Source organism: Theobroma cacao, chromosome 10 (genome assembly GCF_053813885.1).
Source record: "Theobroma cacao isolate CCN51 chromosome 10, ASM5381388v1, whole genome shotgun sequence".
Classification (NCBI taxonomy): Eukaryota; Viridiplantae; Streptophyta; class Magnoliopsida; order Malvales; family Malvaceae; genus Theobroma; species Theobroma cacao.
The window spans coordinates 22,248,850-22,274,213 of record NC_142648.1 but is presented as its reverse complement, the minus strand read 5'-3'; the positions used below and the strand labels follow the sequence as shown (position 1 = coordinate 22,274,213).

At 32.1% G+C, this 25,364-nt stretch overlaps 3 protein-coding genes and 1 pseudogene across 6 annotated transcripts; 1 reads left to right on the top strand and 3 right to left on the bottom strand.

The window, feature by feature from the left end:
• Window positions 1-2,059: 2,059 nt before the first annotated feature.
• Window positions 2,060-5,887, bottom strand: NAP7 (non-intrinsic ABC protein 7). Of its 3 annotated transcripts, XM_007010505.3 has the most exons (7): window positions 5,456-5,886; window positions 5,270-5,320; window positions 4,726-4,947; window positions 4,354-4,476; window positions 3,327-3,503; window positions 2,503-2,606; window positions 2,060-2,347 (listed from the first exon to the last, which is right to left on the bottom strand). In XM_007010505.3, the coding sequence occupies exons 1-6, from the start codon at window positions 5,765-5,767 to the stop codon at window positions 2,520-2,522; spliced, it is 972 nt and encodes a 323-aa protein (XP_007010567.3). In that variant the 5' UTR covers window positions 5,768-5,886; the 3' UTR covers window positions 2,060-2,347; window positions 2,503-2,519. The 3 variants fall into 3 exon arrangements, with proteins under 3 accessions (XP_007010567.3, XP_017985120.2, XP_017985121.2); XM_018129631.2 differs by having other exon boundaries at window positions 2,060-2,606; XM_018129632.2 differs by lacking the exon at window positions 4,354-4,476 and having other exon boundaries at window positions 2,060-2,606; window positions 5,456-5,887.
• Window positions 5,888-15,393: 9,506 nt separating this feature from the next.
• LOC18586916 (ethylene-responsive transcription factor ERF039 pseudogene) lies at window positions 15,394-16,717 on the bottom strand (annotated as a pseudogene). Its single transcript, XR_016028827.1, has 2 exons — window positions 16,566-16,717; window positions 15,394-16,453 (listed from the first exon to the last, which is right to left on the bottom strand). The product of XR_016028827.1 is annotated as an ethylene-responsive transcription factor ERF039 pseudogene (transcript).
• A 1,016-nt stretch (window positions 16,718-17,733) lies between these two features.
• LOC18586917 (large ribosomal subunit protein bL28c) lies at window positions 17,734-18,183 on the top strand (the record flags this gene model as incomplete). The annotated part of the gene is made up of 1 exon (XM_018128850.2): window positions 17,734-18,183. A coding segment is annotated over one exon (240 nt), but the record flags the coding sequence as incomplete, so codon positions are not given.
• A 697-nt stretch (window positions 18,184-18,880) lies between these two features.
• LOC18586915 (protein NPGR2-like) lies at window positions 18,881-19,768 on the bottom strand. Its single transcript, XM_018128849.2, has 2 exons — window positions 19,579-19,768; window positions 18,881-19,266 (listed from the first exon to the last, which is right to left on the bottom strand). The coding sequence occupies exons 1-2, from the start codon at window positions 19,700-19,702 to the stop codon at window positions 18,950-18,952; spliced, it is 441 nt and encodes a 146-aa protein (XP_017984338.2). The 5' UTR covers window positions 19,703-19,768; the 3' UTR covers window positions 18,881-18,949.
• Window positions 19,769-25,364: the final 5,596 nt, after the last annotated feature.

The following is a 25,364-nucleotide window of genomic DNA, read 5'->3' as shown; positions in this document are numbered from 1 at the left end:
CTCTTTTTTTTTTTCTTGCTTTTTTTGGGGGTTAATTCTTGATTTTTTTGTTTCAGTTTTTTTTTGCTTTTTTTGCAGGTGCCCCCCTCCTCTGGTTTGCTCTCTCCTCTTCTTTAAAAATGGGGTTGTCCAAAAATTTGGACAACCCGGTAATGGGGCTCTGGCACCAAAGAGTTGGTAGCTAGAGCCCCATTACTCATGGTGGTTGGGGAAAGGATGGCTGGACGTACGCCCAGCCATACCTTTTTTTTTATATATTTTATTTTATTTTATTAGAATTTAAATTTTTTATTTATTATTATTTTCTTAGGTGTCTACAATACTCGAATCACAATATGGATAATGAAATCACTATCCAAATCCTATTATAGCATATCGTAATATGATATAACCGGATCGAGTATCCATTATATATTTTTAATTTAATTATTTAAATAATAAAATATATATAAATGAATATTAGAATCAAGTTTAAGGGAGGAACTTGCGAAATCCGAATATTAATATAATCAAGTTTAGGTAACAGGTAATCAAAGAAGTGATACTCGAACTTAATACAAGTAATGAAATTACTATCTAAACCTATTTCAAATTCAATTTCAATTATTAGATATCCTAATATGATATAATTGAATCAAATATCCATAAGTACTTTATAATAAGATGCCCATTATCATCCCTGCAACAGGAAATGATACTCTCCGTAGAACTTCCAGAGTTGTAGCAGCAACAATCACTGTGTGGCAATATCAAAACCTCGCCGTGGTAAGGAAAAAGAAAAAAGAAAAAAACAAAAACAAAAATAATTTCCGCCAATGACTTGGCAAATTCACTGCACTGCCTCACCACAACACGCTTCTCCTCGACCCTTTACATCGAAATGTTTGCCTCCCCGTTCTCTGTTTTTTACTCTCTTTGTCACTTGCTCTTCACGTTTCCGCCCTACTCACATGCCGTCCCTTAGGTCTGTCACTTGCTCCCTATCTGCCGTTTAATCTCCCACCTCGACGGACCATTATTGAATTATTAATTTTAATAATATAAAAAAATTTAATAAAAAAATTTGTATTGTCAAATATTCTCAAAAAGTAATCTAAAGTCATTATTTCTCAAAAGGTTTATATCGAATTGTTCATTTTAATAATATTTAATAATTTATGAATTAGTATAAAAAAATTTTAACTATTTGCATTTCAAATGTTATAATTTACAAATATTTATAATTATATATAATTATTATTTAAAATATATAAAAACAAGTATTCTCATACACACCTACATGACAATAAATATTAATTCTATGTAATATTAAATTTATAAGTTCTTTTTATATAAGTGTGGTATAAGTTTATATCGAATTGTTAATTTTAATAATACTTTATAATTTATGAATTAGTATAAAAAAATTTTAACTATTTGCACTTCAAATGTTATAATTTACAAATATTTATGATTATATATAGTTATTATTTAAAATATATAAAAACAAGTATTCTCTTACACACCTACGTGACAATAAATATTAGTATAATCAAATGTTCGTGATAACAAACACTAGTTTGACTTAAAAACCCAAATGGTTAAAAAGGACAATAAAAAAGAAAGCTCAATTCATTTGGTGACAAGAATTATTAAATTTTAATTAAAAATAAAAATAATGACTCTAGATTGCTGTTTGAGAATATTTGACAATACAAATTTTTTTGTTAAATTTTTTTATATTATTAAAATTAATAATTCAATAAATAAATTAATGAATTTTAAGTAGTAATATACCTTTAAATAGTGATAAAATATTGTTGTTTTTTTATGGTATTGCTTCCTCATAATATTATACAACAGTTTAGTAACATAATCAATAAAAAATTTATATTCCTTATTAACCACATACATGGATATATTACTGTTAAGCTGCTTTGGAAATCTAGGAGTAAAAATCCTATCCCCAAAGGAAACTGGGAAAAGGCTTGGAAAAGATAGTTAGACCTGTTTTTGAATTCAGAAGACAGTGGAATTGTAGCTCCAATTGGACTGTAATCATTTCTGTGCAAATATCTCCTTAATCAAATACAATCAGACTATAGTTATTATTTCCATATCTGACTTTCAGCCGAAAAATAGATCCAACTTGGTAAAGCATTGACCATAGATATGGTCAACACTCAACAGTACTCACATAAAAATAAAGTTGTCTTTCTGAAAATCCTAACACCCCATCCCAATGAGGGAAAAAGGTGGGAAACCCTCAAATTTACATGCCAAAGCATGAGGTTAAATATGAAAACCAAAACCCTATGAGGGCAACATTGCAGGCACACTCCATGCTCCCTTAAGATGATGTTGGAACCTGATTCAGTGTAGAGAAATTTTACCAGACTCCTTCCTAATTAATGATGTACAACACTTTGGAACGGCAGCAGAAATAACTAAGCTAAATGGCTTCAACAATGGTATAGCAAGTTTGACTTGAATCAAACAGATAGTAGTCGACAGAAAGTGTACCAATTAAGGATTGTATGCTATTCAGCAGAAATTGAAGTATAGCCTTTCTCCTCAAGAACTTTGGCTAAGGAGCTATCTCCTGTTTTTATGATTCTTCCATCCTCCTGAAAACATCAAATTAAAACATTTTTTTTTTTGATCATAGGATAACAAATTTTCTTTAGTAATATGCCGAACAGATAGATACTAGCATACATCAAGAACACAAGTTGAAATCTAAAGTATACAAAAGTTAGTATTAAAAATAGACACAAGCAAAGAACTATAGACATTAGGGCATACCGAAAACTAATAAAGACAAAAAAGTTAGGGAACTCTGTTAAGCTAAGCAAAACAAACTTCTCAACTTTATTACATCCAATACTATTTCAAAATGCTTCCAAAGCCTAATCAAAGCATACAAAAAGATGATTAATGATAGCTTATCTATGAATATAATCAGATAGACTCATCCATTAGGGCATCACATTATTAACAACAATTGGAAACAACAGAGAAATATGGAACTATAAAACATAAGTTAACTTGATGATCACCGAAATCATGAATGTGAGCCAATGTACACAACGTTTATAGTTCAACCAAACATTGCTGCCGCTTACTATTATGTCAGTTACTGACTTATTTTAGAGTTTGATATTTTTTTAAAACTTAAAAGGATATCAGAAAGCACCAACCATACATGTTGCCAGGAAAAAGAGCTTCGTGATTAGGTGTGAAGGCTTAACAGGATGCAGCCATATTCACTACTTTCCCATGAAAAAGGAAATCAACATACAGAGAGTATCCACATGATCACTGCTTTGAATTTTTAAATGACTCACCATAATATGGATGCATGTTGGTTTTATAACCTCCAAAAGACGTCGATAATGAGTGATCATCAAAACGGAGTTCTTCGGAGTCAAAAGCCCATTCACTGCTTTTGCTACATCTCGAAGGGCATCAATATCCAAGCCAGAGTCTATTTCATCTAGTATAGCCAAGTCTGCCCCTAGAACCTAGAACATTTAAGAAGTGAATACAGAGATGATAAACAAAATTGATTTTCTTAGCTTCTATGCATTGAAATAACCCACAAAGTAACCCCCCCTCCTCCCTTTTTCTCTTCCCCTTCTAATAAGTCATAATAATTTAGAAGCCCATCAAAAGAAAGATAAATAATCAAGTTACAACTCATCCTTTTTTCCTTTTTTCAATTTTTAAATTTTTCAGACCTGCACATTAAAAAATTACTAGAGAAGCTAAATAACAAAGAAGATCCAGATATTTAAGACCACATTTTCAGTAGAAGCATTAATTTTGCAGACGCATGTCAAGTAAACTCAGTCCTAAGATATTTAAGACCACATTTTCAGTAGAAGCATTAATTGTGCAGAATATTTTTTTCTCTTATTAAAGTTTACAACTATGCTAGTTTTACATTCCCCCACAGACTATAGCAACTTTAGAACTCCTTGGTGTCTGACTCTAAGAAACAAATAAAAAAATCATAAACAAAGTAAAAGTCTTTTTTTTCTCTTTGGAGAAATTAGGGACCAAACAACTATAATATTCTCTAAATGTCACAATTATAACTCACTATTTCTCTCTTAGGACAGAAGGGCAGCATGAATTTAACCCAGGGCATAATGTCTACAACAAGTGGTTGGTGACCACTAATCCAAAAGGAGTTGGCCTATGTTATATATTCTTAATATGAAAGGAACCATCCATGGGTATGTAAGTTGTCAACAACAAATGAGGGCCAAGACACCTCCATTGAGAAATAAAGATATTCCACTGGCATAACATATGAAACACACAAAACTATTCCACAATAAACACCAAGAAGAAATTATATCATATTACCGCAAGCTGTAAAATCTCATTGCGCTTTCTTTCACCTCCACTAAATCCTTCATTGACATTTCTATTAAGGAAATCAGTCTTCATGTTCACAAGATCGAGTTTAGGATATATATAAGCATAGAACTGCAAGATAAAATTAAGTAACGATTAAAATCAATAAGAAAATAAACATGGCTATGGCGTTTTCCTTATAATTATGAGCTTTTAAATTAGAAGAAATAACCATATAGAAGTAGCCTAGCCATGGGAAACTTTGATCTTTCCAGAAAAGTTTTGTTATTGATTAAACAGGAAGAACAAGAAGAAAATCTCAACCATGCACTTGCAAGTTACTTCATACAAGGTAAAGGTGCAAAAAGGGAGTCCATATACCTCAAGTGGACCAAGCTCCGGCTCACCAAGTTTTTTCCTTCGAGCATTGTAGGCCATGTGCAAGAAGTCAATATTGTTGACACCTGGGATCTCAATTGGAGCCTGGAAACTCATGAAAAGTCCGGCAAGAGACCTTTCCTCCGGCTCCATGTCAAGCAAATTCTCCCCTTTAAACACAACACTGCCTCCGGTCACCTCATAATCAGGATGCCCAACAAGAACCTACAATGGATAAGTTATATCAAGACGTTCTGATAAACAATTCATAAACCAACCTGATTTCAACTTACTAACTCAACAAATTTAAACCAATATTAGTAGGATAATTATCCTGCACCAGCAGAAAATTCAAACACATGCCACGATGTAATTATAAATAAGAAAAATTTTAAGCAGACATTTTTAGCTTAATGAACAAATGACAAGCTTTTAAATCCATTTGTCGAGTTTTTAAACTCCAACAACACTAATCTGATTTTAGTAAATATTTACTCAAGATAAGGAAAAAGATTAAAATTTACATACATGTGAAACAACAACTAACCTTAGAAAATGTACTCTTCCCGGAGCCATTCTTTCCCATTATAGCATGAATCTAATCAAAATAAACAAACCAATTAATTCTTTTTCTTCTTCAAACTCTGGGTCTAATACGAGAAACTTCATACAAATTAAACGAGCTCTCAATTCACTTATTCTTCAAAATTAGAAGAAAAAAAAATTTGTTTACCTCTCCTTGGTGAACGACGAGGTTAACGCCTTTTAGGATTTCCTGTTTCGTCTCAGCAATCACAGCAGTCAAACCTTTGACTTCAAGGAGAGGGGTCTTGGAATCGTCAAGACCGGCCGTGGAGGTGGGAGATTCGACGGCGGATAAGGAGCAAGTGACAGACCTAAGGGACGGCATGTGGGGAGGGCAGAAACGTGAAGAGCTAGTGGCAGAGAGAGTAAAAAACAGAGAACGGGGAGGCAAACATTTCGGTGTGAAGGGCGGAGGAGAAGCGGGTGGTGATGAAGCAGTGCACTGAATTTGCCAAGCCATCGGCGGAAATTAATTTTGTTTTCGTTTTTTTCTTTTTTCTTTTTCCTTACCACGACAAGGTCTTGATATTGCCAAGCGGCGATTAGTGCTGCCACGACTCGGGAAGTTCTACACAGAGTATCATTTTAATATTACATAGAGAGTAAATCATTTTCTTATAAAAGTAATTCAATATAATTATAACCCTTTTCCATCTAAAAGATGAACCATGCTATATATTAAAATATATATAATCAAATACACAAATTATTTTTTTATGGGAGTATTAAGTAATTCAATATATTTTTTTTATGAATCATACTATATAATAAAGTAATTCAATATAATTGGGTTTTATAAGAGTATTAAGTATATTAGGATGATGCTTGTAACTCTGTTACGGAAGATTTTACATAAAATATAAATTATGTTGTATTGGATTTCAATTTGATATTTTTAAAAAATATATTATTTGTAGAGAAATAGATAAATTGATATTAATTTTAAAAAATATTTGATTGCTTTTTTTCCTTTCTATTCATAAGAGAGAGTGCACGTATAAATTTATTTACAATTTTTTGTTAATTACATCATGGTTAGTTGTTTTGTCTCCTATGCATGTATAAGCATAGACAAGTTTATAAGCACTTTTATGTCACTCCATATTATCATGTTTAATCATTTTTTTATATTTTTATTTTAGACCAAATAGACATTTATAATTAATGGCTTTCTATTTATTGTATAGCCCAAAGGCAGGTGTTGAAATCCCATTTATATATAAATATTAATTCATTTTTAGAGTAAGAAGAAAATATTAAACATGTATAACTTTTCATAGATTAGCATATTAAAGATGTAATCTTCTAGCTTAATCATGTCAAAGAAGAGCCCTCATAACCAAAACTTAATGGTAAAATTAAGATTAAGCAATCAAGTATTGCATTCCATGGTTATTCCCTTTTAGAATTCCCTTCATTGCTACATAGCCTTCCATTTTGTGTTTTCAACAAGACTCTGCTGTTATATATATTGCAAAATCCTTATATCAGTAGATTCATAAGAACAACAATTGCTTAAGAGTACAAAAACAATCTTTCTATAGGTTCAATAGATCTTTTGTCCGACATTTTGGTCTAAAATGAATACTACTTCTCTAGCCGACAATTTTTGTTTTAGACACACTGTTGGAGTAGAGTGCATCCATTTCCTCATGAAAGCACTAATTCATGCATGTTGATACTGCTTGAAGTTTCATAGCCTGTGTGTGAATTTAAAAAAGATCAGAACAGAAAAGATACCATATGGTAGATTTGCAAAGTAGAAACTGCATGTCTAACATGCCTTGGTTATTAATATTGATTTTGTTGGAGATTACAGAAAGAGTTCAGCATGCAAAACACGTAATCCTTTATAATTAGGTGATAGTATTTTCCTTTCCTGCAAGTCACCTTTATGTATGTGAACTATAGTGTGGGATAATTTAGATTTGCCATGTGTTATTATGCCTTCAACATCAATAGTTAGAGTTGCAAAGATCTTAATTTCTTAGGTTTAATTTATATGATATTACCTTTAAAAAATCATTCAATTGTCGATAAAAGAAATCATTTTTAGTAATTGTGCTGATAGGACTTTTCTTTACCTTAGAAAAGTAGGATTGAATAAATATTTCTACATTTCAAATTAGTTGGATTGACATGCAATGAAGTTAGATAGAAAAAATTAAATCAGAATAAATCAAATTTTTGTACTTTCACTTAGTAGGTATTTTGCTAATGAATTGATTACTTAATTTTAGGATCCAGTAGACTTTTTTCTAATTGTTTGATTTTTTTCTTTTGTTGCAGAATTATCATTTTTGGTATTACTATTTTTGATACTTTACATATAAAGGTACGATTATTGTCCTATTTTGTTTGTTTCAATGTGTAATTTTATATTTTTACTATTTTTAGTTTGATATTGAATGATCTAATTAGCTATTTAAGTTATTATTTCAAAGTTGAATTTTGGAGTTCATATTTATATTTTTGTTTGGGTTTAGTCAAATGGGTCATTGCATTAATGTTTCATTGTTATTGGAAAATTCTGATCAGTCAACAAAAGGATAAAAGAGACATGGTTAGTAGTAAAAAATTTTCTTTAAATCTTAACCGTGAAAACTGATTATAAATAATAGCGAGCATAGGAACATTTCTCTGCATGTCAAAATATATAATAATTCTTATCTCGTTGCACATTGAGATAGGTAACAATAAATGAGCAATATAAATGTAACAACTTAACTAAATGCATGCCATCTTTGTCAAAAGTAAAAGAGATCTTATGAGTAAGATTTCCGCATTTGAAAAACACTTGCATAGCAATCATGACCAGCAAAATAGTAGAATAGCTAATGCATTTTTATATCAAAGAGATATGGTTTATATTTTAAAAACTTACCTCTATAGTTATATTAATCATAAAATTGTAGATTATTGTTGGTTCAATAACCAATTTTATTTTTTGTTTAAAAATAACATTAATTGATTGTTTAACTTTCATATATGTATAGCACTTTCATAGCAATTGATGTATTACATCTGTGCATAATACACAGATACAATGTCAAATGAAGGTATGAGAAAAAAAAAGAAGACATGAACAGAATAATCATTGTTTAAACCATAGTAGTGATTTCAATGAAATATTTTATGATGTACCTATTGTTGATAATCAATCTTTGTTGTTTTCTATGGAACAAAGCGATGTAGTAACGAATGAGAATGTCATTTAAACTATGAGCAATGTGACTGTTGAAGGTAATTTTATTATTGAAAGAAACCTAATTGATGTGCCCGTCATGGATTTACGTTTTAAACAGTCTGTTCTTTCAACCAGTTATACAGAAAGAATGAGTGTACAAAGCCTTTATGATGTACCCATAACATATTGTTCCTTTATACAGTCTGTACCTTCAATCAGTAGTACAGAAAGAAGAAATGATGTAGAAGGTATGTTTCAATATTTTCAATTCTTTTACTTTTTTTGCTTATTTATTTCATTATTATACAACTAATTTGTAGTTAAAAAGTAAATTTACTTATGCATACTTTTTGTAATTTTCAAAAACATTAAGGTATTCATGCAGTTCCAAATTCTGAGTATTATAGACATGAACAAAGCATTGATACATTAATTCTGTTAAGGAACGATGGCCATTGAAGTAAGTAACGTTTTACTTGCAACAATGTTTTATTAAAAGTGATAGTGTTAGAATGCTTGCGAGAATGACATTGTTTTATTTTTTTTACATAATAGGAAGATGCAACATAATATTAAACTTTGGAAGACCAAACTTGCACTGTCCATTTTGTAATGCTCTTACGTGGTATGAAGAAAGAGTTGAAACAAGTCAAAGGATAAGGTATTGTACATTTACATTGTGCTGTCAACAAGGTACGGTTCAATTACCATCATTTAGGCCTACACCTAATTTTTTACATTTTTTATTAGATTATAAAGGAGATAATAAGAGTAACAAATTTAGAGACAACATCAGCATCTACAATTTTATGTTTCAATTCACATCAACTAGAGGAAAAATAGGCCTTAAAAGCTTATAAAAAATTAGACGCTAAACAGATTTTATCTTTTTATGTATATAAAAGGTCTAGGAGAAGCAGCACAACAACAAAAACCAAACAAATGAGAAAAAGACATTTGACAGTTATCTAATAGTGTGATCATTTTGTTTATCCAAAATAAGAACTTTTTTGTTTTGACAATTTGATTTGCTTATAGTGTTCCCTTTTGATTAGTTTATTGTCTCTTTTACTTACGAAACTGTTGCTGTTATATATACTATTGAAAAAAATTTATCCTCTACCAATTTTCCTATGATTAAAACTAAAGCAAATAACTTTTTGCAATTAATACCAATTTATCTTTCAAAGGTACCAAATTGAAATCCAATATAACATAATCTATATTTTCTATGACATTTTTCGTAGCGTAGTTACGGGCACCATCCTAGTAAATACAAAGGTAATAAGCAAAGGAAAACATATTTAAATTTTTAATATTATAAAACTTAGTATGTATATATTTAATTTTATTAATATATTTCCTATAAAGGATTAATAAAATTTTAAAAAATTCTTAATATATTTTAAATAAAAATTTTAAAAAATAGTAATATGGATGGAATTTTTTTACGAAATATTTCGTTGGTAATGGGTTTTTTCAATGAAAAATTTAGCAAATTTTAAATTTTTTTGGTGCCTTAAACTTTCCGATGGAATTCTAATAGATTATTTTTCTATTAGAAAATTCCAATTGAAATCCATTGGAAAGTTTGACGGGAGTAAATTTTTTTTGCATCAAATCAATATCTGACGGGATTTTCAATGAAAATTTTTTATTGAAGAAAATCCTTTGAAAAAAGTCAAAATAAATTTCCGTCAGAATTTTGTTTTTCAAAAAAATATTTTTGTCCAAAATTTTTTTTTTTTTGTAGTTTGAATCACTATTAGGCTACTTTAAATGAAGATTTATATATGTAAGTTTGAATGCTTGTTTGTAAGCAGCATTTCTGATGAATAACAATGGGTTTGTGCTAAACATTTGAGCTACAGCTGCCAGATGACTGAACAGAATGAAGGCAAATTAAAATTAAACTCCATCCTTACATGGTTTAGGGCATTCCAGTAGCTATGGTTAAGATCTCAGCATCCAGAAACTTGAGGCAAAATATATTCCAAGCTGTTTTCTTTGGGTTTGATCACGAAGACTTTTGAGAATATCATGTCCTACTGTTACCTTTGGTAATTCATTGCACAGAGCACAGCTGATTCCCTTTATGAGACAAACATATATGGTTGAACCGGGCATTTGTCCTCTGATATTTTCATTGGTTATATGCAATGATTCAACGTTTAATTGGAGGGAATTTTACTTTTGTTTTTTTAGCTGTTTTAAGATATACGATTTCCCTTGACGATTGATGACTTTTGTTGAATCAATGACATCCTCTAAGCTATGACTATGAAATGTCGCTGTCCTTAATTTACCTCATCTTCTTCTGTTTGAACGTTTTATTGCTAATGCATAACAAGCATCCATAAAAAAATAAATACCCATTCACTGACAAGAAGAAGAAAGTTTTTGTTGTTTAATTTTGAATATGCATTGTCTGATGAGAATATTGAAACTACGGCAGTGTAAAAGAGGATGCCTTTACAAGGAAACTCTCCGGGGACTGTCTCTATTGGGCTCTTTGTTTGCTTTGAAGGTCTTGGTGTTTCAGTAGCTTTTCCATCGCTGCTGCTTTGCTTATCTTAGCAATGAATTGTTTTATTCGGTCAAAGGACTTGACAGTGAAAACTGCAGCAGCATGAACAAAAATAGGGAAGGATAGTATACAGGCTGATAAACGACTACGTTTTAGCTGTTTAGGGTAAAAATATCTTTAGATTCCACGTTTCCACCACAAACAAACAGCCATCTCTACATGAATAAAATTAGGATTGAATCAAAACGCTATAGTGTTAGCAGTTAGAAGATTTCAACAACTAATTTAATTTTCTCAAAATTTAACAATTTCTTGTGACCTGTGGGTCTTGAATAATTGATACATTTATACTCTCAAATCTTGTCATGAATTTTCTTTTATATTTGCTGTATTAATCACGCATTTGACTCACCTCTATTACTTTTTATTAATATTGAGGAACATTTATCATTATTAACTTATTATCAACATATATTGAATTTAACCTATAAATATAGATGGTGATAATAAGTAAAATAAACCGATAAAGTTGACTTCAAAAAAATGATGGATTGTAAGATCTCAACCCTTGGATTCAACTTATCATGACATATGGATGCAATAAATTTGATATTTTAAATCCTTGTGAGATTTTTCATAATATATATCTTATCAAAACAAAAAATCTCATCTTGAATATCTTTTTTGGTATTTTCTAACTTGTTTCTGGTAATAACCAAGTGTACTACTATATATTATTTTTATTTCATTTTCTTTTGCTTGTACGATAGAATTTAAAAGAACAAAGCTTTCATTAGATAATTAATTAATAGTCTATGCTAGTATTTATCTTAGCATAGCATAGTCTATGCTAGTGTTTATCTGAAAAGTGACTATGACCGGAACTATATATTTCTCTTATTGACCAAGCATTCTGATCCAAAACCATTAAAGGAGTACTCTGCATAAAATTTAGGTTCCATTTTACTTGTTGGTAGCTTGTACTATTTATTTCTTCTAATTTGTTATAATTCAAATATAATTATAGATCATAAAAGCTAAATCATATCATGCCAAATAAAAAAAATTACATGAAGGTCCAACATGCAACATCAATTCAAATATGTTTGTTCTATATAAAATAAGACTATAAATCTTGTTATGTATGAAGATTGACTATCATCATATTACCTTGTAATAACTTCCAAAATCTTAAGAATATAAACATCAAACTAAGAAAAAAAACAAAAAAGATCATTGCATGCATCTTTTGTTATTAAACAAACAAAAGTTACTCCATGATAATCCCAAAGATAAAAATCACAAAACCTTGCTCAAATTATTCTACGTCAGCATGAGGCATTAGTGACATCATTGCTCCAATTTTAGGGTTTTTTGACCCTCGTTCATCACCAGCTTTTGCTAGGGTTTTCATTGACATGGGCATGAGGGATGATCAGTGACCTCAGCTACTGCCCCAACAATATTAAGGTTCCCTCAACATATTTTCTTTGCCCGAGCATTAAATGCAGTTTTTGCCAGACTTTTATTTGCATGCATGGCTGGTCAGAGGCTTGAAATTTGATGGTGGCCGCAGGGATCCCACGTACTTGGGACTTAATTGGAGTTGGGACCAAATCGTGTCCGAACATCGGGGCTTTCATTTGGTCCTAGCCAGAGGATCAAATTAAGTCCATTTCTCTAACGTTATGCTGGAGATTGCTACTGACTGCTGCATCTAGGGTTCTTGTCAGTCCATTATTTTTTTGTCCTCTCCTCTTTCTTAATTTGAAAGTGAGATTTCGTTGAAGAAATAGCTACAATTTTGATTTGCTAATTATTTTGATTACACTTATATATTTTTAATTGGTAAAATGAAATATAATTGTAACACAAAATTGAAGCTGAGAGTATTCAAATTTTATGATCATATTCTTAATCTATGGTCACATTTTTGTACGATTATATATAAATTAGTTATTAAATCAATGTAATTCTAATGTATAGTAGCCAATCAAAAAAATTTTTAATGTATAGTACTATATATAAAGAACATTCAATTTCAACTATAAGTGGATATGATCAGCTATTTGTTTGATGCGATGCTTGCTTTTAGGTGAATATTTTGTTTCAATTCAAGATTTTGAACTATGAAGCTTTTAATAGCCATGTCATTAATATAATGAATTTTATTTGAGAAAAAAAAAAAACGTAGCATATTTCAACTTCATATGTACCAAGAAACCATGATAGAAACAAGTGAAGAAATAACATGAATAAGGAACCAATAAAGCATACAAACCACTCTCTTTGGCTGACCAACTTGTCTGACCAAGTGAAGAAATAACATGAATGAAGAGAATTTGATGCATTTGTCTGACCAACTCGAGAGGCAGAGAAGCTACGTATTCTTTAATTAATTAGCAGCACCTCTCTTTGCCTCTCCCTGTAAACATAAGCACATGTATAGGATGTTCTTTTACCATCTTTGCGTATGACCATTTGAGTGTCAAGCTGCATTATTGTATATATAATGTTCAGACACTTGTGGCATAAGGTCGGAGCCAGTCATTTTTGTATAAAAAAAAAGAAAAAAGAAAAATTCTTGCTGTTAAATTCAGCAACAAATGAGAAGTATATAACATGTAATTTTTTTAGGCTGCTGGGGTTACAGTCAATGTTTTTTTTTTACTCAATCAATAAATAATTTTTTTAATGATAATAGATAACAAAATATCCAAAAGTGCATAGCAATGCCAAGACCAGTAAAGTCCAGCATTGTATAGTTACATCGAACAAGAACACCTTAAAGCAATCTTAAAACAATAGCTGTAAAACAAAACAATACAGCCCAACATTTCTACTCATCACCATAACAAAACAGGAGAGCAAGTTCAAATAAAACATATGACTAATCCTGTTAATCGAAACAGCCTCATACTAGTTAACATTACCACCATTACCGTCAATGTTATAATTGTTATTCTCATTCTAACTTAATATCCATTTAGTTTTTCCTGTAAAAAAAAAACCGAAGAATACATACATATGGTTTAAATAATTATCCCCTATAGAGAAAAGGAAAGGAAAAAGAAGAAGATCAGAGGAGGAAGAACCAGCATGACTGCTTGTAACTTTGAAATCGATTAATAAATTTGTCCAATCAGAGAATGGCAGTGACATGTTGGCTTGCATTTAATATATATTGTGGTATCACTTGTCAAAAGGTGGACTGTGGTCCTTTCAGCCACCAAGGTCCATGGCTATTAAAGGTTGCTAAATAATTGATGTAAAAAGTAAACAGAGATGTAGACAGTAAAGTCAGCTGTGCGACTCTATGGTTGTAATCTAATGTTCCTTCTTTAGCCTTGTCAAATTAAACTTTATTGTCGACCAAGGGAAAAGACATGTGAATTCCATGTAGTTTAATCAAAATCATGTCGTCTTGTTGTAGCCTAAATTATTAAGCCCTAATCGTTCTTTAGATAAAGAAAAGGATTTTACTCTTGTCTTTGTGAATAGCATAAAGAAATGAAGATTTAACTTTGCAAGACCAAAGTGAAATTACTTTAGCCAAGAACTATCGAGAAAAGCAATAAAGAAGCAGACTTGACCGGAATTTCTAACATGCTGATCAGGTACCAAGATATTGCTATTTCATTTCATATTTCAATTATCGACATACCTTCAGATGGACTTTAAAACATTCAGGAGTTAATAGTAATCAGTGTGAGAACCCCATGTTTAGAGTAAACACATCATTTAATAAAAAGCTTCTGGGTTGACTTTTTTTCAATTTATTCACTTCTAATTAAAAGGAGAAGCCAAGCTAAATAAAGATTTTGAAAAGTTCTTAAAAAAATAATTTTTTTTAAAACCAATATTTTAAAACAATGAGCTTTAAGAAAAGCTTTAGAGAGGATTTCAAAAATACTTCCTTTTCAAGAAAATTTTTCTTTTTGTTTCAAAAATGTCTTCATTTATTAAAAATAATCTCAACATTATCCATTTCTATTTTTATATAATTTATTATTAATTATAATTTTTATGATATATAAAAATACTTTTTATATTTCTAAAAAAATTAATTTTTTTTATTGTGGATAAAGAAATTTGTGATTAATAGAAAATTATTTATTAAATACATTTTATAATAATTTTAACTAAAAATTATTTTATTAAACAATTTATTTATAAAAAAACTTATAAAAGTAAATTTACAAAACAAATTTAACTTAAATTTAAAAATTATTATTTTTTATAAAAACTTCATTATAATCTTTAAACTTAAAAAAACCAAACCAAACCAAACTGCCTCGTAGGCTGCATCTGCGCCCCGCTGAAAAGAGATTCTTTGACTGCAAGCTCTGTCTCTCAATCATCATGAGGAATATTTTTTTTCGAAAGCTTCATAGCGTTAACCAAATCTAGTAAAGTGGGCTCAAAATCTAGGGCCAGATACACTGGAACACATTGGACCCTGAGAAAAATGAAATCTTCAGATTACATTCTAAATTCCATTAATACATAGAATGATACACGCATGTTTCAGGGGTATAGATTAAGGTCTTTACTCTTTATACAGGAAATAAAGTTGGCCAAGGAAGATATCCATAGCCCCAATTCCTGAAACAAAACCACGGGCAAGGTATCACAATTTCAACCCCGAATGATTTCTCGAGAGGACTATCAGCTATTTATCCCAGCCCCTTGTTTCCTCAAATTGGAATTCAGTGTCAATTCCAGCTTGTTGCCACCAAGAAGTGTAACCGAATCGATGACTCGAATTTGCTTCCAGGGAGAGGTCAGGAAGGTCAAACCACATACTGTCACTATCCACCGATTGAGAAGACGGGGACCCCTGGGTTTCGCATGACATTGTGGTGGTACTAAGGGACTGAGGAACGGGCATCTCATCCTGACTTGGCTCCGTCTTGACTTCAATCATGGCATTGTGCTGGTCAACCATGGCATAGGCTGCCTTATTAGCAGCTTCTTGAATGTCTCTGCGGGAAGAACTGGCGGGGCGAGGAAGTTCATGCGCTGACTCAGGAAAATTCAGGTAAGCCGAGTCACCTTTTATTACCATCGAGGCCGCATCATGGGCTCGAGCTGCCATATCTGCTGTAGGGAATGTTCCAAGCCAAATTCTTAATTTCTTCCTTGGCTCGCGTATTTCGGACACCCATTTCCCCCAGCTTCGCATCCTCACACCACGATAAGTGGGGTGCCTATAGGCTTTTCCTTTCTTAAAACTCTTCTCACCTCTCTCATTGGCTTCCGTCAATCTTTTTTCTCTAATTGATATTTTCTTCCTGAAAGATTGCTTTATGTACTTCAAATCCATAAATGCTAAAGACGAAGGGGATGCAAAGGTGTTGGTGGAGCAAGAGTCTGAAGGAGAACAAAGCCGAGTTATACTAGGTGGATAGCAGAATTAATGAAACCATGGCCTGCAATTTCATAAGAGATGACATGAAAATGGGGTCTTATCAGAAACCTATAAAAAATGGGTATGGTCTAATTAAATTGCACATAACTTAAAAGATGATATCTTCACTTTACCACCCAAACTCCAAGACTGTGACATTAGATGAACTTGAAAACCAACTCAGAAATGAAGGAAAGCCAACTTAATTTAGGAATAAAATTGGAGGAATGTGGACAAATCAGAAGAAGAAGAGAGTTGACTTCACTCGAAATAAGAAATCGACGGTGCAACACGAAGAAAGGAAAACATGATCCAACTTTGGCCATGAGAATGAATGTCTTCTTCAAGAAACATGGAAAAGACTCCACCTATTTTCCTAGCCACTTTAGGTGCAACTTTCACCTCAGATTTTCGTCACCCACTTTGAAAAAAGAATACCCAGAGAATCTACCAACTCTTTTAAGCCATTACTTTGGAGTTTGCTGATTGCTTTTCTTGTTTGCTTTCAGAACAAGAATGATCTCTGCCATTAACAATTTTCAAACTCTTGAAGCAATTCCTTTTCTTTCTGTTCAAAACAAATAATACAAGAGAGATACCTTTATCTCTTGCTTTTTAACAAGCTAACATGTGATGAGATTAAAGAAGTCTTTGTCACTGCAATCCATGCCCTTTGTCTGCAGTTTAAGAAATTGATACGGCAAGAAAAACGAATCTCATATTTTGTCTCTGAGATCAACAAGGTGCCGTGGCTCCTGGGTTGAGATGATTTGTTTATCGACACCAATTAAGCAATCATTCCCTTTTTTCTGGGGCAATGCAATAAAAACTGGCACCGGATAAGATTAATTTCGATGCTACCCACGTTGCCAGTCCTTTCATTTCTCAAAAAATCCTAGCTTGGAAGGTGGAAAGGATCGCATTTTGACCTTATGTGTGAAGGCAATTGGGATACCTCGTGGATCAAGCTCTTTCAGTAAATGAATTACCCTCTAGTTGTGGAACGTGCCAATCAAATATACAATAATTGCTTCATTTCATTTTCTTATTTTATCATGACTTTCTCTGTGGAATTTAGTACTAATTGAAGATGCAAATGTGATGGCTATTTCATTTGGAATTTAGTGTTGAGAATGTAGCCTTTTCTGTGAGTTGGTGAGTGTTCATTAAAAGAAAGAACGGGGGGGGTAAGTTAGTGGTGAGTAAACATATGGCCATCCTCAAGCATTATTATGTTGATTTTGATTAGTTCCATTTAATTGATTGGTAGAAAGTGAAAAGTGATTCATAGCTTGATCAATCTTTTCAGGCAGAGTATGCCCTTTCACTGGAAAGAAAGCAAACAAAGCTAACAAAGTCTCTTTCTCGAACCACAAGACAAAGAAATTGCAGTTTGTCAACCTCCAATGCAAGAAGGTTTGGTGGGAAGCTGGTAAGCGCTATATAAAATTGCGTTTGTCGACAAAGGCATTGAAGACCATTGAGAAGAACGGACTGGATGCTGTTGCTAAGAAGGCTGGGATAGATCTTCGCAAGGAATGATAATGACCAAATTTTTAGATTCCAGTGGTAGTTGGAGAATTATCTTCAAGAAAACAAAAAAATTGTTGATAAAGCACTGGCTAATTTCTATTCTTTTCCCTTTATTCTCATTTCCTCTTCTGTGTAATTTTTTCTAGGCTGATAAGTTGAATCCTTTTGTTCAAATGCAAATATCATGATTGTGACCAGTACATGTCTTTGTGAGAAGAAGGCAGAAGTTTAGTTTAGTTGAGAAGATAATTTGATCCTTCTGGCTTCTGCTTCCATCTTGCAGTGGATTGGATACTAAAAGTGCTCAATTACTATGTGCATCAAAGAGGAATCTGTGTTATTTTTCTTCATTGCTTGAAGGATGAGGCATATATTACAGATTCAGACATAACTAAGCTGAGGAGGTTATGCTTGGTTGAACATTGAGACTTGAGATAATTGCTTACGAATAGATACGATTTCATAGTTGAAATTCCAGTTCCAAAAATCTATATCCTTTGATGCATGATTACAACTAGATAGGCAGTTAAGCCAATTGAGAAATGCCATCAACTTCCAACAGGAACCATGCAGGCCAACTCATCTTTGTATATAACCAACTATAAAGGGACAATTTTTTTTATCTTCCCCTTGTCTAGTAATCAGTGATGAGAAAAAGGTTGATTTTTACACTAGAACTAATTTAAACCATGCTTTGATACCTTCCCTAATAGTTTTAACTATGTCGGTATGTAAAATATATACTTGGTATGTGTTTCCCCAAATATAACTACAACTTATGTATCAAAACAACCTGCATTGATCATGAATGGATATCTAAATGTTAAATCACAAAAATATGCCATTTTCCTTTCTTTTTTTGAACTTTTTTTCCAAATCTATGCTGGATAACCTAAGATGCACAAAATCACATGCCCAATATCTAATTTACATACAAAAATTCACACATGGCTAACAGTGAAAAAAAATATGGCCTTAAAGCTGTTTATCTAAAGGGTTCAATTGGTGCAGATTCTTCAAGAAGAGCAGCAGCCTCAAAGCATTCAGCAGCGTCTAGGGCTGACGCACTAGCATCAGCCTTGTAGAGCAACCCCAGATTGTACCCGGCAGCAGGGTTTGTTCTGTCAAGTCGAAGTGCATCGGTCAGAAAGCTTCTAACTATGGGCATTGATTGGCCACCAAGCTGTCTGAGGATGCAGGCAGTAGATATTAAGCTTGGAACATGTGTGGGTTCAACATCTAATGCCTTCCTGTACGATCTCAGAGCTTCTTGGTGGAACCCCTTAGCTTCATTAAGTAGACCTAACAAAATCACAAAGTTTTAGCCATCATAAGGTGGAGTGGTATGTCTGAAAATGAATTCACAGGAGAACCCTAAGTTTATACTAATACAAGATGAAGAGATAAGACTTAAATAATTCCAAGCAATTTTGTCTTCCCAATATTTCTGTGAAGAAGAACTCTTAACATGCTTTGAGAACAAATTGAACCCATTAGATTCATCAATTCCATAAAGAAGCAAGAGTTTTAAGAACAAAAACTGGCAGCAAATACATCATGTAGTAAACATTATTAATCAAATGATCAAGAACCAGATTTACAAATAAGAGATACCTGTAGAATACCATCTAGAAGCGGAAAAAGGACTGATAGCTTTAGATTTTGACAGACAGACCTCAGCATCCCTCCATTGTGACAAGCTGGTGTACACGTTAGCTAGATCATGCCATGTTTCCATTTCCAAGCTTCTATCCCACTTTCCCTTGGTCTGTGTGGAATAAAAGAGCTATTTATCCAAGAATCATTTAACGGACTTCTGGTTCTATGAGTTACATGCTAGTGAATTTCTCACACACACTCTCTCTCTCTCTCTCTCTATATGATGAAAGCTTTCCATGGTTACACAAAACTCATGGATGATGTGGTTAATATCATTTGCTACACCAGTGTGCATGAGGATCCGAACCTATAACACGTTGTCGTTCCTATTGAATCGTTATTATCTTATCAAAAAGTATCTCTGTTTTATGCTACAATCCATTGAACACAAACGGAACCCCTTGCAGATTTTAAGTGGAATTTTTCAATTTTTATTTTTCCGTCATCTTCCAAGTTTGGAACAATAATATTTGTCCTAATTTTAAGACCATCATTATTGCTTTTTTTTTTTTATTGCTTTGATTTGAACTTAAAACTGGAAACTGATGCTTAAATAAAGTGACAAAAGAGAAAGAAGAGTTGAAGCCATTTGAATTTTAAATAGATTACACATGATTATTAAAAAGTAATAAAGTAAATGGTTTTTTGTTTTCATTTCGATGCTTTGAGAGAGGCCATAAAGATGTTTGTGGATGGATAATATTAGAATGTTTCACCTTTCAAGCTTATCCGATATTCTCAAGCTACTTAGAGTCAACCAGCTTTGATCATAATCCACATTCTACATAGTAAATTGGATGGAATAAGTGAAAGTTGCATCTTCACTAGGATTTTATGTCAATTGAACTTCAACCCATTGAAATCCATGACCATGGTTTTCCTACTTTTAAATTAAAAAAATAAAATGAGCTATGACACTTTAATATGATACATTCGCCTACTCTTGTCATTTTAAAAAAAAAAGAAAAGGTATAATATTTAAAAATTATTAAATTATTTAAAATTTTTAAATAAATTCTTTTTTATTATATTTAATCAAATTTTTATATTTTTATTTTAAGTAAAATAAATCTTTATAATTAACAGTTGATCAATATTATCATCTATGTTGTTTTCATTTTTGTTTAGTTTTTTTTTTATGTTTTTGCTTGAGCACTAGCAAAATCTTAAGTTTGGGTGTGTGATAATTCTATTTTATAAAGTTATTTTATCACTTTTTAAGTATTAAATTGGCTAAGTTCTTGAGATTTAGTTTATGAATTAGATATTTTTAGCTAATTTGTCTTGGTTTTGTAAATCATATTGGGTTGATTTAATTTAAGTTATTTTATTTTAGTTTGAAGATAGTTTGCCTTGTGTTTAGTTATTATTGAGTAGTTTGTTGCTTTTATTGGTGTGCAAATGAAAAGGGCTTTAATTGGTAAAGAAGAGTGCAAAAAAGGTCCAGGCATCTCTTACACATGTTTTAGTATTTTGAGCATAACTCATTCTAGAAGTCCAATTGATGTTATTCTTAAGCCATTGGAAAGCTAAGAAATAAGGATACAACTTTCATATTTACCACATTTCCTAGTTCAGCCCAGATTGAGGAGAAAATCACATCAAAAATTGATCAAGTGTAGTAAAGCATATTGGGAGACAAGAAGTATGGCGCAGTGGTGCCAAAGAATTGAGGCTGCGGCGTTGACACGCTACCTAGGACACTTTGATTTCATATTTGACTCAAATTAAGTCTTTGTAGAGCTTACTAAAGGCACTTTTAAAACAATTGCAAGCCAAGTTTAAACTAAGTTTATGAAGAAAAACTAGTTGTCAAGCGAGTAAGAAAGCGAGGAAAATTCTGGAAGATTAAAGATCGAAGACTTGAAGAATCTCAATTTTCTTTTCTTCTTTAGTTCTTTTTATACTTTCTTTGTTTTGTGTTGATGGTTAAACTTTTTTGGATGTGTTTTTAGTAGTTATGAGGAACTAAATTTCTTATCTAGAATTGCAATTGAATTCAACATGTAGTTTGAATTTTTAATATTCTTTCTTGTTTATGATTGATAGTGTTTATTTCAGTCCTGTGATTAATGTATCTGATTGATTGGTCACCAATTAGATAGATAGGGTAACCTAAATGAAACTTAGAAAAGTAATTTTAGTGTAAGTCTTGGATGAAATAATATACATTCAATATCAATTGCATAAGATAATTGATTCGATTCACAAGTAAGGTACACATACACTTGTATGTCATTGTAGCCAATATTAAAATCTAAGCTTAAAGAGTCTTTCTTAATTGCAATTTGCATAGACATAGAATGAATTGGTTGAGATAGATAGTTTTATAAGAACCACGATAGAGACTTATAAATACATTAGAATTCTAGGTTAACAATTCATGCTTATCTAATAAGTAAAGAAAGAGTAGAAGAGATTCAAATGAAGTGTTGAAGGGATATTGTAATTCTAGATCATATTTGATTGATTAATTCTATTTAAATTGTAATTTTGTTGTTGATTTCTCACACAAGTACACGTATCAATACGTTAACAAGTAATATAATAGTAAATAGAATTCCTTTCCATGGAGAATTGAATTAATTCCTAATTGCTAACTACTAAAATTGTAACACCTTAATCTTATCCAAACAATTAAATTTAAAGTTATTTAAAAAAATTAAAACTAATAAACTAAAACTAAAATTAAATAGTAAATTTGTTTTATAAAACTTAATTAACTACCAAACCTAAGATTATGATATCCTTCAATACTTTATCTGACTATTGTCTCTCTCTCTCTCTCTCTTAACTTAGTTTAATGGTGTCACGACCCGAAACTCCCATCGAGCCCGTGACAACCGTCGCGACGTCCCGATAGGCACTCATTACCTCGAATGCCGATCGAAACCCCGCAAGGCTTAGCATCAGCTTCCGCATCTCCCCAGTGAGCGACAGAGCATCAGCTTCCGCATCTCCCCAGTGAGCGACAGTTATTAAATCTCACATTTCAAAAAAATCATAAGTCATTTCCAAATCAAAATAATAAAATATTACTTTTTGGCTCACAGGGGTATTTTCGTCATTTTTCTTCGAAAATACCGAAACTCGCCAAAAACATGGTGTAAAGGCTAAATATATTCATACATACTTTAAATCAAATAACTGAAGAATAAAATTACTTTTACAGTGACACTTGGGCCCCCAACTGACTAAGAAGATGTAGGGCTATGAACCCTTACTTTCTAGGATGCAACTTCGAGATTAATTCTCGCCTTAATCAACTATCAACAAATTGTCCTGAGCCTGAAAAATGGATAGGAAGAGGGGTGAGATTATAAAATCCGAGTGAGTAGACAGACATCATCAAAATAATCTAAAGCCGAGTAATAGGAGACAATTAAAATAATTCATCCCAACCCATATAAATAATTGGATTTCATCGAATTACTCAACATGGCTTATGCACTTTCAAAACTTGGCCCTTGCCAAAAATCCATTCTCGGGGATACCACGCGGAGGCATCTTACCGAGATTGCCAAGGCTGTTTATTGTCACACACACAAACACATTTCACCTCTGACAACACAACCGTTCCTTGGCGTTGGTTGAGTCCCAATTTCACGTGGTGGCCAGCATGAAGTGTACTCAAATCCTACATCGAGAGTTATCCTATGCGCCTCTCCAATCGAGGTAAGCTCAATAATTAGGAACCATGCCCCTCTAATTAGGCTGGCCCACGGAACCCCCGTCATTGCAGTGCCCACAAATCTTACCTTGGGAGTTATTCTACGCGCCTCTCCAATCGAGGTAAGCTCAATAATTGGGAACCGTGCCCCTCTAATTAGGCTGGCCCACGGAACCCCCGTCACTGCAGTGCCCACTTTATAATCCGCCAATCAATAAAATTACAATAGTATGACATGGCTCACTTAACACATTCAAGGCAAATCAAAGCAGTTCACATATTCTTAAAATCATAAAAATAACCAGTCATACCCACATTTATCATAAGTCATTTAATGTAAAATTATGGATAAACAACACAATCATAGTATAGGTCTCCAATTACTCTATTTTTGAAATCATTATTAAATTTTAAAAAATTTTATAAAATTATTTTATAAAATCCCATTTTCCCATAAAACACAATAATTTTCCAATTAAACCATTTTTCCATAAAATCACACAATTAAATAAATCTACTCAGATAATTAAGACGATAGTAAGTTTACTCACTGTTCTAGGAGTCGATATACTCCTATTTTCAGTCCGCGGGTACAGTCCTTTACCCGTATCTAATGGCTCACCACCTAGCCATAATCCATGGCACATATTTCAATTAAATTGTATCTAACAGTCATAAGCTATTTCAGGCTCGATATATATGCATGATATGAAATGAAAAATGCACAGGTAGCCATCTAGACTCGGTATTGACCTAAGTCGATTTTTTATCCAATAAATTGGTCAATGCGTCCAATTTCACTCCAACTTTCTCCATTTCTTTTCCAATCCCTCAATTCACTAAGCACAACTAATTAACACACAATTAGGCAAATTTATCTTCACTTTTCTTCTTGGAACTTTCGACCATTGAAGGTTCATGGGGAAAATGGATTCTTTTCTTGTTGTTTTGTTTCTAAACATGTTTAACTAACTCTAAACACCAACATAACTCAAAATCAAACAATTCCAACATCTTTCTCTCTCCATACCCATTTTGACCAGCCATAATTTCATCATGAAAACATGTAATTTAACCATGAAAATTAAGGAAAAATGCATGGGTAAGGTAAATCACTAGCAAAATCAAAGAAATTTTACCTTTGCTTGATCAAATCCTTGAATTCAAACACTTTCTCTTTGATTTTTCCCACCTAGGGTTTGTTCTTCCTTGGTTTCTCTTCTCTTCTGATTTGGCTGATCACTATGGGAGAAATGGGCTGATTTTTTGCCTTTTTATAAAGAAATAATAAAATAATAAAACATGACACATGGCATTTCCTTATTGGCTCAAATTTTAAATATTTAACTTTTAAATTCTTTAATTCTCCACCACACATTTCTCATGTTTATCCATTTTCATGATGAATAAAATCCCTTGGTCTTGACAAGTGTCGAGGTGAAAATTTACCGATTTGCCCCCGAGGTGGCAAAATTACCATTTCACCCTTATACTCCAAATTATACCGGAATTAAAATTTTTCACTTCTAAACTTCAAATCATACTCAAATACTTAAATCATACTCCAATAAGTCAAATGGACCAAAAAAAATTTTTCTAAAAATTTTCATTTTGTCCCCAAGTGGCAAATGACCATTTTACCCATGGATAGTGAAAATTTCGGTTTGACTCCAAATTGATCCTCGAACTCCGAATTACCATTTTGAGTCATCCATGAACTGTGAAACTCTTAATTTCACCTTAAAATTCCTATTTGAACTAGTTCGAGGCTTAATCGACTCAATGGTACCATTAGGGGCAATATCGTCTTTTAACGATTCCTCGAACTTTCTAAATCTGCAAACATTCTATTGAGCATGTAAATGACGTCGTAATTATTTTATAGAATAGGGTTTGACAAATGGATTAAGTTATTAACTTAGAGTCTTAATTTATTTACAAGTCTCTATCAAGTTTGTCATAAAAATACATCTCCAAAGTAATTTACTATATGTCTATACAAATTAAATTGAAGAAAGATTCATTAAATTCGTACTCTAATCCTGCCTACATACAGCTTATAGGTGTATGT

Bases quoted from the DNA above. Each gene is read 5' to 3' on its own strand.
- NAP7 (XM_018129631.2), bottom strand. From the start codon at position 5,767: ATGGCTTGGCAAATTCAGTGCACTGCTTCATCACCACCCGCTTCTCCT. The intron at 4,948-5,269 runs GTTAGTTGTTGT...TATCCATTGTAG, and splicing joins GGAAGAGTACATTTTCTAAG to GTTCTTGTTGGGCATCCTGA. The intron at 4,477-4,725 runs GTATATGGACTC...TTTATCTTGCAG, and splicing joins CGGAGCTTGGTCCACTTGAG to TTCTATGCTTATATATATCC.
- LOC18586915 (XM_018128849.2), bottom strand. From the start codon at position 19,702: ATGGAAACATGGCATGATCTAGCTAACGTGTACACCAGCTTGTCACAA. The intron at 19,267-19,578 runs GTATCTCTTATT...TGATTTTGTTAG, and splicing joins TTCTAGATGGTATTCTACAG to GTCTACTTAATGAAGCTAAG.